Here is a 13669-nt window from a genome sequence, read left to right on the forward strand (position 1 = left end):
TCACCTCAGCCTCCCAAAGGCGCGGGATTACAGGCTGAGCTACCGAGCCCGGCTTGATTTCATCTTAACTGTGAGGAAAGGGAATCTGAAATTAAGCATATGATAGAGAATATTTGGAGTTTCTTTTATAAGCTACATCTTTGTGAAATCATGAAGACAATTTTATCACAATTACAAGAAGATAATTTTATACATGGAAATTTTTTGGAGGTAGGAAAGACAAAAAAAAGAATTTTATTCTGCCATTCATTTAAAGCAGAAATACCAAATGTTGCATTATAATTTTTTTGCAGCACTGGGGCCTCAACTTTCACATGCATAAGAGTCACTTGGGGGCTTGTTATAAATACAGATCCTTGGACCCCACTCTTTTTAGCTCTGAGTTTTTAATGAAACTCGGGGGATTGTAATACACATTGCATTAGTTAGGGTTTTTCAGAGAAAAAAAGCCATTAGGAAATTTTCTCTCTCTCTCATTTGTCTATTTATGTCTGTCTGTCTGTTTATCTATCATCTACCTACCTACCTACCTACCTACCTATCTATCTATTTATGATTATTATAAGAAATTGGCTTACAGGATTATGGAGACTGAGAAGTCCCAAGATTTACATTTGGCAATCCAAAGACCCAGAAAGCCAATGGCATAGTTCCCATCCAAGTCTGAAGGCTTGAGAAGCATGAAAGATAATGGTTTAAATTCTAGTCCATGTCTGAACACCTAAGAACTAGGAGAGCCAATGGTGTAAGTTCCAATCCAAATCTGAGTCAAAAGCAGAAGACAGGCAGAGAGAATACCAGTTCTCCTTTACATCAGCTTTTTGTTCTATTCAGTCCTTTCGTGGACTGAATGAAGTCCATTTAGATTAGAGAAGGCAATCTGCTTTATTCAGTCTACTGGTCTAGTTGTTAATCTTGCACAGAACACTCTCACAGTCATACTCATAATAATGTTTAATCAAATGTCCAGGCCCCCGTGGCATAGTCAAGTTGACATAAAAAATTAGCCGTGGCACGCATCAGAGTTAAGAGCCACTGGTGTAAAAAGGTGCCTTCCTCCCCTGCCCCCTTTTTAAAGATTTTGTAAGACACACCAACTATATCATAGAAAATAAAGCCACTAGTATAACGAAAATTTTAAAAATGAGTATTTTAAAATAATACAACTGTACTCTTGATCCTTGATCTGAAAATAAATAAAAGTAGAAGTAAAAGTATAATGGATGTATCAAGAGAGATAAAGAAAAAACATTCACTTATTTATTTAAAAACTCAATTTATTTCTATTAGGTGCCAGGGATCATTCTAGGTACTGATGATATGTGAGTGAGGCTGGGTGGATGATCACCCAGTTAAGATGGTCACCTCTCCCAGTCTATCTGACTGAGGTGTTTTTTGAGTCATGAGACTTTCAGTACTATGACTGAGACTGTCCATTATGGTTGGTTACTCTAGTGGAGGGGAAAGGGGGCATATTACTCTGAGAGATGGGAAGACAGAGAAACTAGTAAATGAATAAATGTGTAGTATAATCAGGTAGTGATAAGTGTTATGAAGAAAATCAAAGTAGGGTAAGTAACAGAGAGTAACTAGGCGAGTTATTTAGAACCACGAGATTAGATTTGATACCTAGGGAATAAAGTAAGATAGGAAAGAAAAGCCAAGAGACAATGAGTCAAAAGTAAAGAAGGAGGAAATTCAGTATAATGTGGTGTACTAGAAGCAAATGAATGTATTGTTTCAAGAAGACTCATCAACTCACTGTGTCAGATGCTGCTGAAAGACTTGGATGATAATTTAAATTGGTCATTTAATTTGATAGAATGGTGACAGTTGAATGAGAGGGATAAAAGCTTGATTAGTGAGTTCAAGAGAGAATGGAAAATGTATGTATTAGATTGCTGTAGCAAAGTACCACAAACTGAATGGCTTAAACAACAGAAATGTGTTGTGTCACAGTTGTAGAAGCTGGACGTCTGAAATCAAGGTGTTAGCTGGGCTGTTTTGCTATCTTCCTTCTGAAGGTTCTAGGAAAGGATCTGTTCAGGCCTCTCTTCTAGCTTCTGAGATTTTGGGGGCAACCTTTGACATAATCTTTGGCTTGTGGCAACAGAACTCCAGTCTTCACATGGCATTCCTCCTGAGTGTGCATCTGTGTTCCATTTTACCCTTTTATAAGGACACCAGTTATGGTGGATTGGGGGCCACTCTACTCTGCTATGACTTCATCCTGACTTAGCTATTTATATCTGTACAGCCCTATTTCCAAATAAGGTCACATTCTGAGGTATTGCGCATTAGGACTGCAAAATATGAATTTTAGGGGACACAAATTCAACTCATAACTGTGTGGTATACCCATACAGTAGGATATTTTTCAGTGATAAAAGGAACTAAGTACCAGTATATACTACAACATGGATGAACCTCGAAAACATTAGGCTAAGTGAAAGAAGCTAGTTACAAACAGTCACAATTTATATGGGTCTCTTTGTATACAGTGTTTAGATATGAATTGCCAGGCTTGGAGGCTGTGAGGAATAGGGAACTGACTGCTAATGGACATGGGGCTTTTTGGGGGGTGGTGAACATGTTCTGGAATTAGGTATTGTTAATGGTACATAACCTTGTGAATATACTGAATTATATTCTTTGAAAGGGTGAATTTGATGGTATGTGAATTAAATATCAATTTTACACACACACACACACACAGAGAGAGAGAGAGAGAGAGAGAGAGAGAGAAGCGGGGAGGGAGTTGAGCAGATGAAGGAGTGAAGGTGGCCAGTGTTAACATCTCTTTTTTAGGAAGAAGTACAAAACCATGGCATGATAGATGGAAATGGGTGTGGAGTCAAGGGAGGATTTTTTTTTTTTTAATCCAGGAGATATTATATCATGTTTGTATACTGATTCAAACAAGCCAATGGAAAGAAAAATAATAACGATGCAAGTTGGGGGTGAGGGAATTTTCAGGAGCCAAATCCTTGAGTGCACTGGAATATTAGCTGGAATAACTTTCTTCATGTCTCTTTCCTAGGTGACAGATCAGTCAGTGAAAGCATTTGCTGAGCACTGTCCTGAACTTCAGTATGTTGGCTTCATGGGTTGTTCAGTCACTTCTAAAGGAGTCATTCACCTAACCAAGGTAGGTACCATGACTACTATTCCTTAGTATTTCTGAGTATCAGAAATATGGGCCCTGGATTGTGAAACTTATTTGAATAAGGAATAGTTAGACCACTATAAAAGTCTACTAGTGTTTGATAAAGTTAAAATGAATTTAAGGAAATATCAAACTTGTCCTTTCTGAAATGGGACACTCATTTAAACAAGAAGCTTACCTTTTGGCTTTTTCATTACTAGTGGCCATGAAATGTATACATCAAAGAAATATATGTGATAGGATTCATTTAAATGTTAACTTCATGTGTTGTGCTTAGAAGATATTTTGATTGAATTTTAACTGTTCATATATCACTAAGTCCTATGAATATTTGATTTTAAAAAGTGAATATGGTATGTGCATATGATTAAAGCTGAATATGTAGGTGAAAAGAGAGGTAACTATAAGTAAAAAATTGACCTTATAGCTCGGAGAGTTCACTAATATACCAAATATATGAAGTCTTATATTTTTAGTAGTGATAAAAATATCAACTCTTTTGTAATCTCTCACTGATGTGCCATCTCTACTGCTTTTCAGAGGTCTAAAATAATTAGAAGCTAATTTCTACATCTATGTAAAGGAAAAAGTGGCTACTATAAAATTTACCTGAATATATGAAAGTTGTTACTGCATAGATTTTAATTCTACCCTATACTACTTACAGCATGAGTGTGAGTCTTGTCTTTTCCCACTAAATAATTGAGTAACCTTTTCCTTCAACCTTCCTTCCTTTTACAACTACTAGAAAACTGCTGTGTTAGCAGCACAATGCTGAAACAAACCAAGTAAGATCCTAGGTCTCTCTGGGCTTGATCTCTTCAGGTCTCTTTGGATTTATAGTTTAGTGGAACATAATGTATTTCTTTGGTCCCTTGGAAAAGAAAAAATGTTTACAAGTTACCTAGGACTATGATAGGGTCACAGAGTGGACAGGATTCTGGGCTCCGTTGTCAACTCAGGTTTCTTCTTAGCTCTGACACTTATTAGCTAAGTGGGCAAATTATTTTTTAGGGTATTAAATAAGGTAACATGTAAAGTGCTTGACTCAGTACTGAGATCATAGTAACTACTGAATAAATGTTAACTACTAATATTAAAATAGATGCTATAGCATCGAACTTGCTAGAATATTAGCGAACTTTGATTTTAAAAATTCAAATCACTCTTCTAGTCTAGTATATCTGAAAGAGAGGCTATGGTGTATTATGTTTTAAGTGACTGATCAGCCTTAATTGTGTTTTGAGGGTCAGATCCTAAAGCTAGAAGAGTGGGTAGGCCTGTTATTCTCAATTATTGCTCTATCAGAATATCTTAGTGTAATGAAGACCATATGCAACCATAATTTTTTATTCATTTCCTATAACCTTGACCTGAACATCCTGGTAGATGAATGTTTTTCTGCTCAAATCTAATGCTGTTTATGGTGTAGAGTAAAAATGCCTTTGAATGAACAGATTGTGCACAACAAGTGTTGTAATGACCATATGTGGGATTTTTATGATCACTCGAAATTGTACTCATTAAAGATAAAGCAAGACTTATTAGATGAGTTAGTACTTCCCTGAGCATTTTGACATGGCCAGAAATTATGGTACACAGGTACTTAAAATATCAGAATTATTCTCTGTGACAAAATAGCAGCAACAGCAAATGTCCACATTGGAAAGCTCAATTTGCTAAGAAGGTTCTTCTGGAGATTCTAGGCAAGGCTTGCTGGTTTGGCTTGTCATCAGTCGGAATCTACTGGACTCATATTAGAGATAGTCTACAAAGTTTTGAGAAACATTTTTGTTCCTCTGCGGAGTCTTTGCTTTGATGAGAATAGTGGTTTGTGCAACTGAGCAACTGATAATGCTTAGTATTCTGGATTTAAGTAAAGGCAGGATGATGTTTTAATCATGTATAGCTTTTACAAAGCTATTTTAATTGTTTTGTCACTGGAAAACCAAGGGTAGAATGCAGTTTTTTAAAAAAATTAATACTTTTGGTTTAAAGTATTTGTATTTTGGTAGTGTTTTCATACCAATTAATATGACATTCACAAAATATTTATAAATATATAAATACCCTTAATGAAGTTTTGTATTCCTTACTATCATAATAGTACACAAATTTTAAGAAAATGATTAGGGAGATGTGAGATACAGAGTATTGAGAGCTATCATCCTAAATATGTTTACTTTTTACATGATTAAGGAAATTTGTCTAAAACATACTTTTTTGAAGTCTCTGACTTTCTAAATTTGCTTTTTGAGGCAAGTGGCTTAAAATCTCTGTGCCTTAGTTTTCTATATTTGAAACTATGCCCGAGTTAGATGATTTAGAGTTTCTTGCACTCTGAAGAATCTATGAATTTAGAAATCGTTGGCCTCGAACAGGGACTGTGAGGGTTTCTTATGGAAACTAAGAAATGTCAAGTTTTCAGTAAATTATAAAGTGTAATAGAGGATTTGTGACATCTTAGATTGTTAAAAACAAGGGCAAGAAGACAGAGGTTTGGGAATAGATAGAAGGACATTGATGTCCGATTACAGTGATCCCTTGGATTTAATTTTATTTTTATACTCTCAATCTTACCTGATCTCTTATTTACTTTGCAACATTTACTGATGGCACACCCTTTTTACTTAGAAATATTCTAATAGCAAACAATATTGGGCCTTCTTTCTAGGCTGCTACAACTATGTGGATGATAATCCAGGAATGCAAATAGGTTGAGAAGGTAAAGTCAGGTTTACAGGATTGTGTTTGGAAACTTAGAGATTGATATTTATGAAGCAAAGATAAGAACTTTTGAGACTTGCATTTAATAGTTAAGAGTGGTAGTGACTTGTATGTGGCAGAATTGGATCTGCTCCAATATTGGTGTACTATTTTCATTGCAGTGTACCTGCTTGTAAATATAAAATCACTCAACCTCCTTCTCTTTCCTACTTTTTAAAACAAGTTCAGCAAATGCAAATAGGTAGTTAACCTTTAGTCTGTAGACTGTGGTGCCTGAGTATCATTTGCCAGTAGAAGGAACTTGTCAAAGGACTAAAAAACCAACAGAAAGTGATTCTCACTGACTTAAATTGGGATACTTTGAGCATCAAAAAGGAAAATAGCTGCAATGTATTAAACAAATTAAATATATAAAAAGCAGGGATTCTTAATGACATAAACCAAACCAAGCTGGACTTCTTCCAACTAAGGTAGAGTAACAGGGACCAGATTAACTTTCTTCTATGAAACAACCTAAAACTCCTTCACAAAAATATGTGAAACTTGGTTTTCAAGACACTGGATATCAGACAACCAAGGACAGTGATCTCTAAGATATAGGAAACAAACAAGAGGAGCTCTATGATTGTTTTAGTTTATTGCATTGAAAGAGTTTCCAAATTGCAACACAGGAAAGAGTAACTCAGGTAAAACATAGCCAACTGTTTGAGTTGACAAGACAGAACAGAAAGGCCAGAAGACAAAGGCAGCCAAATTTCAAAGGACAGAATAATGGCAGAGAATCCCAGAGATCTGTGGGGAACCCCCTTGCTCATACATTCCTAAGTAACCCATAGTAAAGAAGAAATCAAAATAGTAATTAGAAAGTATTTTGAAGTAATTGAAAATGAAAACACTGTGCATAAGATTTAGAGTGATGCTGTTAAAGTACTACTTAGATGAAATCAATATAACTAAACAACAACACGAGAACAAAAGAAAGATTTCAAATCGGTGACCTCAGCTTCCATTTTATGAAACTCAAAACAGAGCAAATTAAAATCAAAGTAAGAAGAAGAAACAGTAAAGAGTAAATAGCAGAAGATTAAATGGAAACAAATGAAATGGAAAACAAAAAGAAGAGAGAAAATGAATGAAACAAAAAGCTGATCTTTGATAAGATAATTAATAAATTTCTAGTTAGACTGATAAAAGAAAGAGAGAGAAGCTATAATTGCCAATATCATGGTTTAGAGTATTGACAAATCTATAGATTCTACAGATACTAAAAGGATAGCAAGGGAATATTATGAACAGTTTAGATGAAATGCAAAGTTTATTTGAAAGATATAAACTACTAAAGCTCACTCAAAGAAATAGATGACATTAATACCCCTGTATTTCTTAAGGATACTGCACCTGTAGTTAAAACCTTCCCACAAATAATCCAAGCCCAGATGGCTGCACCGGTGAGTTTTACCAAATACTTAAGGAGAAATAATATCAATTTAACACAACTCTACTAGAAATGAGGCAATCATTTCTCATAAAAATACTTAAAGACATTGCAAGTAAAGAAAATTACATATCACTATCTTTCATGAATACGATGAAAATATTCTAAACAAAAGTGTGAAAATTATGTCTAATGATATTTTAAGAAGATAATATATTATGACCCAGTGGGGTTTATCCTAGAAATGCAAGTTGATTAGGCACACAAAAATAAATCAAAGTTACAAGATTAACACACACAAAATCAGCTGTATTTGCACAGCGAAGGAAACAATAGAGTGAAAAGACAGCCTATGGAATGGAAGAAAATATTTGCAAACTATATATCTGATAAAGGGGTTAATATCCAAAATATTTAAGGAACCCAGCTCTATAGTAAGGAAACAACCTTATGAAAAAAATTTGAACAAAGGACTTGAATAAACATTTTTTAGAAAGAGATGTACAAATGGTTATCATGTATACGAAAAATATTTCACAGTATCACTAAACATCAGATAAATGCATACTAAAACCATAATGAGGTATTGCACTTGTCAGAATGGCTATTATCAAAAAGAGGAGGATATTGGCAAGGATATGGAGAAAAGGGAACCCTAGTACACTGTTCGTGGAAAATGTTAATTCGTATACCCATTATGGAAAATGGCATGGAAATGCTTCAAAAAATTAAAAATAGAACCATATGATCCAACAATCCCTCTGTTGGGTATATATTCAAAGGATACAAAAATCAGTATGTTGAGAGATGTCTGCACTCTCCTTTTGATTGCAGCACTATTCACAATAGTCAAGATATGGAATTAACCTGTGTGTCCATCAACAGATGGATGAAGAAAATGTGGTATATGTACATAATGGTGTCATCCCTAAAAAAGAAATTTGCAGCAACATGGATGAACCTGGAGGATGTTATGCCAAGACACAGAAAGAAGATTACTGCACAATCTCTCTCATGTAGAATCTAAAAAGTTAAACTCATGAAGCAGAAAGTAGGAGGGAGGGGATTGGGGAGTCGCTGGTCAAAGAACACAAAATATCAGTTAGAGTAAGTTCAAGAGATCTATTGTATGAGGGGGGACTCCCCCCCCCAAATAATTACTTATTGGAGGTGGGCCCTTTTATAGTACAAGTTTCCTTCCACTAGGAAACTGTTTTAGGGACCCATTGGCATCAGTGTACCAGTTAGTGTTGTTGTGAGAAGCTGCATTTGGCTTGAGTGATTTTTTTTTTGACTCTTTCAACACGTTTGCCCATTTCATGATGGATGATTTATGAATGCACCTGCCCACACCGCACTGAGTGTTCTACAGTCTTTGACCAAAAAACAGCATGACCCCAGTGCCCCACCCTCCCTATTCACCTGATCTCACCCAGAGCACTTTTGTTTGTTTCCCTGGATGAAAACAAGTCCTCAAAGGGAGATGTTTTGTCAGTGTAAAAGAGGTGAAACAAAAAAATGGCAGAAGTACTAAAAGGCATCAATATTGACAAGTTCAAAAATTGTTTTGAGGAGTGGAAAAAACATCTTGATAGGTGTATTGTATAAAATGAAGAGTACTTTGAAGGTGACTAAATTTTAAACATGTAAGAATAAATACACATTTTAAATTTTTTTTATTTTAAAGATGTGGGGTACAATTCAGGGTTAGGTACACAAATGTTCCTTAGGCAGGTACTCTTGTTGGTGAGGTATGAGCCCTTCCCTCCCCTAGCAGTTTCCCACTACTGCCACTCCCACTCCCCGGCAGGCAGTTTCCCACTATTGCCAGTCCCTTTCTTACAATATTATGATGATTATTCAAGGTCCACTTATGAATAAGAACATGTGGTACTCAGTTTTTTGTTTCTGTGATAGATCACTGAGTATTATAGACTGTAAGTCCATCTAAGTTGCTGTGAAGTTCATAATTTTGTCCTTCTTTATTAAAATTGTGTGTATGTACCATATTTTTTTATCCAGTTCTCTTTTGATAGGCAGCATGGTTGTTTTCATGTTTTTGCTATTGTGAATACACATTTTTTAAATAAATAAATTCCTGGGTTTTTTGGTCCCTCCTCATACATCACAGTAACTACACTTAATATGCACTTGAAAACTGAAAAGAGAATATATTTTAAATGGTCTATCACAAGGGTCAGTATGTGAGGTAATATATATGTTAATTAGCTTAATCTGGCCACTTGATAAGGTATGCATTTATCAAAGCTTAATATTATACACCATAAATATGTAAAAATTTTATTTGCCAATTAAAAAATTAAAGAAAAAAATATTTTTTATCAGTATTTTTTATTTTGATATTGTGGGGTACTGTTTAGGGTTAGGTATACAAATATGCTTCATTCAGGCACCCTTGTTGATGGATGTCTTCCTGTTCCCAGACAGATATTGACTACTGTTGAAGTATGTAAAAAGTTGTATGCTAGCAGTGAAAAATTTGCAAATGAAATTAAGAAAACAATTTATATTAATACAAAAAAGAAAAATAAAATATTTATGAGTAAATTTAATCATGGTTGTCAAGACTTGCACATTGAAAACCCACAAAATATTGTAGAAGTGAATTAAAGACCTAAATAATGAAAAGACAGGTACTATTCATGGATTGAAATACTTAATATTGTTAAGATGACAGTGCTACTCAAAACACTTTAAAAATTCAGTGGAATCCCTGTAAAAGTCTCCGCAGCTCTTTTTTCAAAAATGGAAAGGCTGATCCTGAAATTATTATTGAATTGTAGAGGACCTCAAGAACCATAACAATTTCAAAAAAGAAAAAACAATATTGGAGGACTCAGACTTCCCAGTAAAGTACAATTTCTCATCTAGTAGGATGGCTGTAATCAAAAGATGAATAATAGTAAGTATTGACAAGGATGTGAAAAAATTGGAACTTATGTACGCATATTGATAGTGGAGATAAAAAATGATGTACTTTACTTCCCAGTAAAGTACAATTTCTCATCTAGTAGGATGGCTGTAATCAAAAGATGAATAATAGTAAGTATTGACAAGGATGTGGAAAAATTGGAACTTATGTACTCATATTGATAGTGGAGATAAAAAATGATGTAGCTGTTGTGGAAAACAGTTTGGCAGCTCCTTAGAAAGTTAGCTATAGAATTACCATGTAACCCAGAAATTTCAATTCTAAGTATAGAACCAAAATCATTAAAAAAAAGGTTTTAAACAAAAACTTGTACACAAGTGCTCACAGCAGCAGTATTCACAATAGTCAAAATATGGAAACAACCTAAATGCCTGTCATCTGATGAATGTATAACCAAAATGTAGTATATTCATACAGTGGAATATTATTCAGTTGACCAAGGATTGGTGTTCTGAAACATTCTATAATATGGCTTTTGCAGTATTATGCTAATGAAAGAAACTAGTCACAAAAGGCCATTTTGGGGTATGATTTCATTTATGTGAAATGTCCAGAATACATGCATGCATACTGTTTCTTTTTGGTTTGATGAAAATGTTCTGAAATTAGATATTGGTGATAGTTGTACAAGTCAGTTAATGTACTAAAACCACTGAACTGTACACTTTATAAGGGTAACCTTTATGAGAAGTAAATTTTACCTCAATAAAAATAGTTCTAGAAGAACATGTAGGAGAAAACTGTTGTGACCATGGACTAAAAATTTGTTAGATAGGATATCAGAAGTATCAACATAATTGATAAATGAACAATTTAATACAAATTAATACATTGGACTTTATCAAAATTAAAAATCATCTGCTCTTTGTCATATACAGAAGTTCCTTCTTATTCATGGGGGCTATGTTCCACAACCTCCAGTAGATACCTGAAACTGTGGTTACTACCAAACTTTTTATATACTATTATTTTACCTACCTATACATATCTATGATGAAGTTTAATTCACAAATTAGGCACAGTAATCTATTAACAATAATAACTAATAATAAAATAGAACAATTATAACAATGTGCTGTAATAAAAGTTATTCCTAAAATATATAAAGAACTCTCAAAACTCAGTAAAAAAATTAAGAATGAGTAAAGGTATGAACAGATGCTTCTAATTTACCTCTATGTATTTGCTCCTATATTTACCCTTTTACAGGAAATATGGAATTAAAGCAGCACGTTAAATGGCACCACAAAAAGTCAATCAATGGAATTCAGATTTGTTTAAGACAAATGACCCAGTTTTCCCCAGGAAAACATTGCAGGAAAAAACAAATAGATATCATTATAGACAAGACTTAAGGCAAAATAACTAAAATGTAATGTGGAGATTTTGCTTGGATCCTAACACTAACAGAATTAAAAATACATATTTGAGACTGTTGAGAAAACTTGAATATGAAGTGCTCATTGATTATATTAAGGGCTTATTGTTAATTATGTCAAGGATAATAGTAGTATATTTATTATATTTTAAGTTTTATCAGCGGGAGACACATATTTGAATATTTACTGGTGAAATGATACAATATTAGGGATTTGATTTAAAATGTTATAAAGAGATGAAGAGAAGGAAAAGACAAAATTGGATAGGCCAATAAAAGAAACAAAAATGTGAAAAATATAGGACTGGGCACTGTTGCTTGGGAGATGGAGGTGAGATGATTGCTTGAGTTGGAGACCAACCTGGGCGACATGGTGAGACCCTGTCTCTAAAAAAAAAAAAAAAAATTCTTTAAAAATCAGCTGGGCAAGAAGCCGGGCTTGGTGGCTCAGCCTATAATCCCGTGCCTTTGGGAGGCTGAGGTGAGTGGATTGCCTGAGCCCGTGGGTTCGAGACCCACCTGGGCAGGCGAGACCTCATCTCTACAATAAATAAAAAAATTAGCCGGGCATGGTAGCGCACGCCTGTAGTTCCAGCTCCTTGGAAGACTGAGGCGGAAGGATTGCTGGAGCCCAGCAGGTCGAGGCTGCGGTGGCCTGGAGCGGCCACTGCACTCCAGTCTGGGTGACAGAGTGAAACTCCAACTCAAAAAAAAAAATCAGCTGGGCAAAGTCATAGCTGCTTATGAGGTGAAGTGGCAGCATTCCTTGCGCTCAGTAATTTGAGGTCAGCACTCCAGAGATACTGCACTTTGAGAGACAGAGGAAGACCCTGTCTCTGGGAAAAAAAAAAGCAAAATATTGATAATTGAACGAGGTTATGAGATATAAAGGTTTATTATACTATTCTCAATACTTTTGTTTATATTTGAAATTTTCCATAATAATAAAAAACCTTTAAAGGGTTAAAAAACTGGAAATGATATTAATCTAATATAATAAAATTATGCTATTCAACATTATACTTTTCTAGTATATAAGAACATGGAAAATGCTCAGGTTAATAATAATATGTATTAAATATAATATTAATTTACAGCTCAGTTGGATAGACTGGAGTCTGAAATGTCAAAAATAGCAAGTTATGACTGGACTCGGTGTCTCAGCCTGTAATCCCAGCACTTTAGGAGGCCATGGGCTTGAGACCAACCTGGGCAACTTAGCAAGACCTTGTCTCTACAATAAATAAAACAAACAAAAAAAATTAGCTGGGCATGGTAGCATGCATCTGTAGTTCCAGTTACTTGGAAGGCTGAGGCGGAAGGGTTGCTGGGGTGGCTGTGAGCATGCCATTGCACTCCTGCCTGGGCATCAGAGTGAGACTCCAACTCAAAAAATAACTTATTTTTATGTGTAATAGGATTGCAAACCTTAGAAATGCCATAAATTCATCAATATAATGTCACAGATCTAGTGTGAGTTTATTGAGATCAGTTCAAATGATTTTAATTGGTGGTCAAGAAGACCTTACTTGAAATTACTATTAAGCGAAGAATTTTTGATAGAAAGTTGATTTTTATTATATGCAATATAAAAATTTTATACTTTTCTTAAGTTAGAGGTAGACACATATTTCTTTTTTAAATTGATGTATTTTAAAGTTGTGTTTATTAACTAATAATATTAATTCTGGTGCTACATTAGATCTTATTGTGCTTCAGTTGTTCAGTATACAAAAAGTAACCTAATTCTCGGATATGTTGGGTGTGGATTTGGTTGAATTTTGTTGTTGACACTGTTTTTAAAAACAGAGTTCTTAAGAAGGTAGCAGACAGCAAAACAAAACTTGTGATATATTTTTGGACCATAATCATATTGAAAGAACTTTTTAAAAAGCACATATTTTAAAAGTGCTTATGGTTGAAAATATGAAATGTTTTTTGTTTTTTTGTTTTTTTTTTGAGTTGGAGTCTCACTCTGTCGCCCAGACTGGAGTGCAGTGGCCGCTACCG

The 13669-nt window shown here is 34.5% G+C and overlaps 1 protein-coding gene across 1 annotated transcript in view; it reads left to right on the forward strand.

The window, feature by feature from the left end:
• Nucleotides 1-13669, forward strand: part of FBXL17 (F-box and leucine rich repeat protein 17) — a 522435-nt gene that overhangs the window by 154860 nt on the left and 353906 nt on the right. Inside the window, exon 6 of the mRNA XM_021713613.1 lies at nt 3041-3148. Coding sequence (XP_021569288.1) covers nt 3041-3148 — 108 coding nt within the window. The remainder of the gene's footprint in view (nt 1-3040; nt 3149-13669) is intronic.

The sequence above is a fragment of the Carlito syrichta genome, unplaced genomic scaffold, assembly GCF_000164805.1.
Source record: "Carlito syrichta isolate Samal-C Ts95f unplaced genomic scaffold, Tarsius_syrichta-2.0.1 Scaffold304630, whole genome shotgun sequence".
Lineage (NCBI taxonomy): Eukaryota > Metazoa > Chordata > Mammalia > Primates > Tarsiidae > Carlito > Carlito syrichta.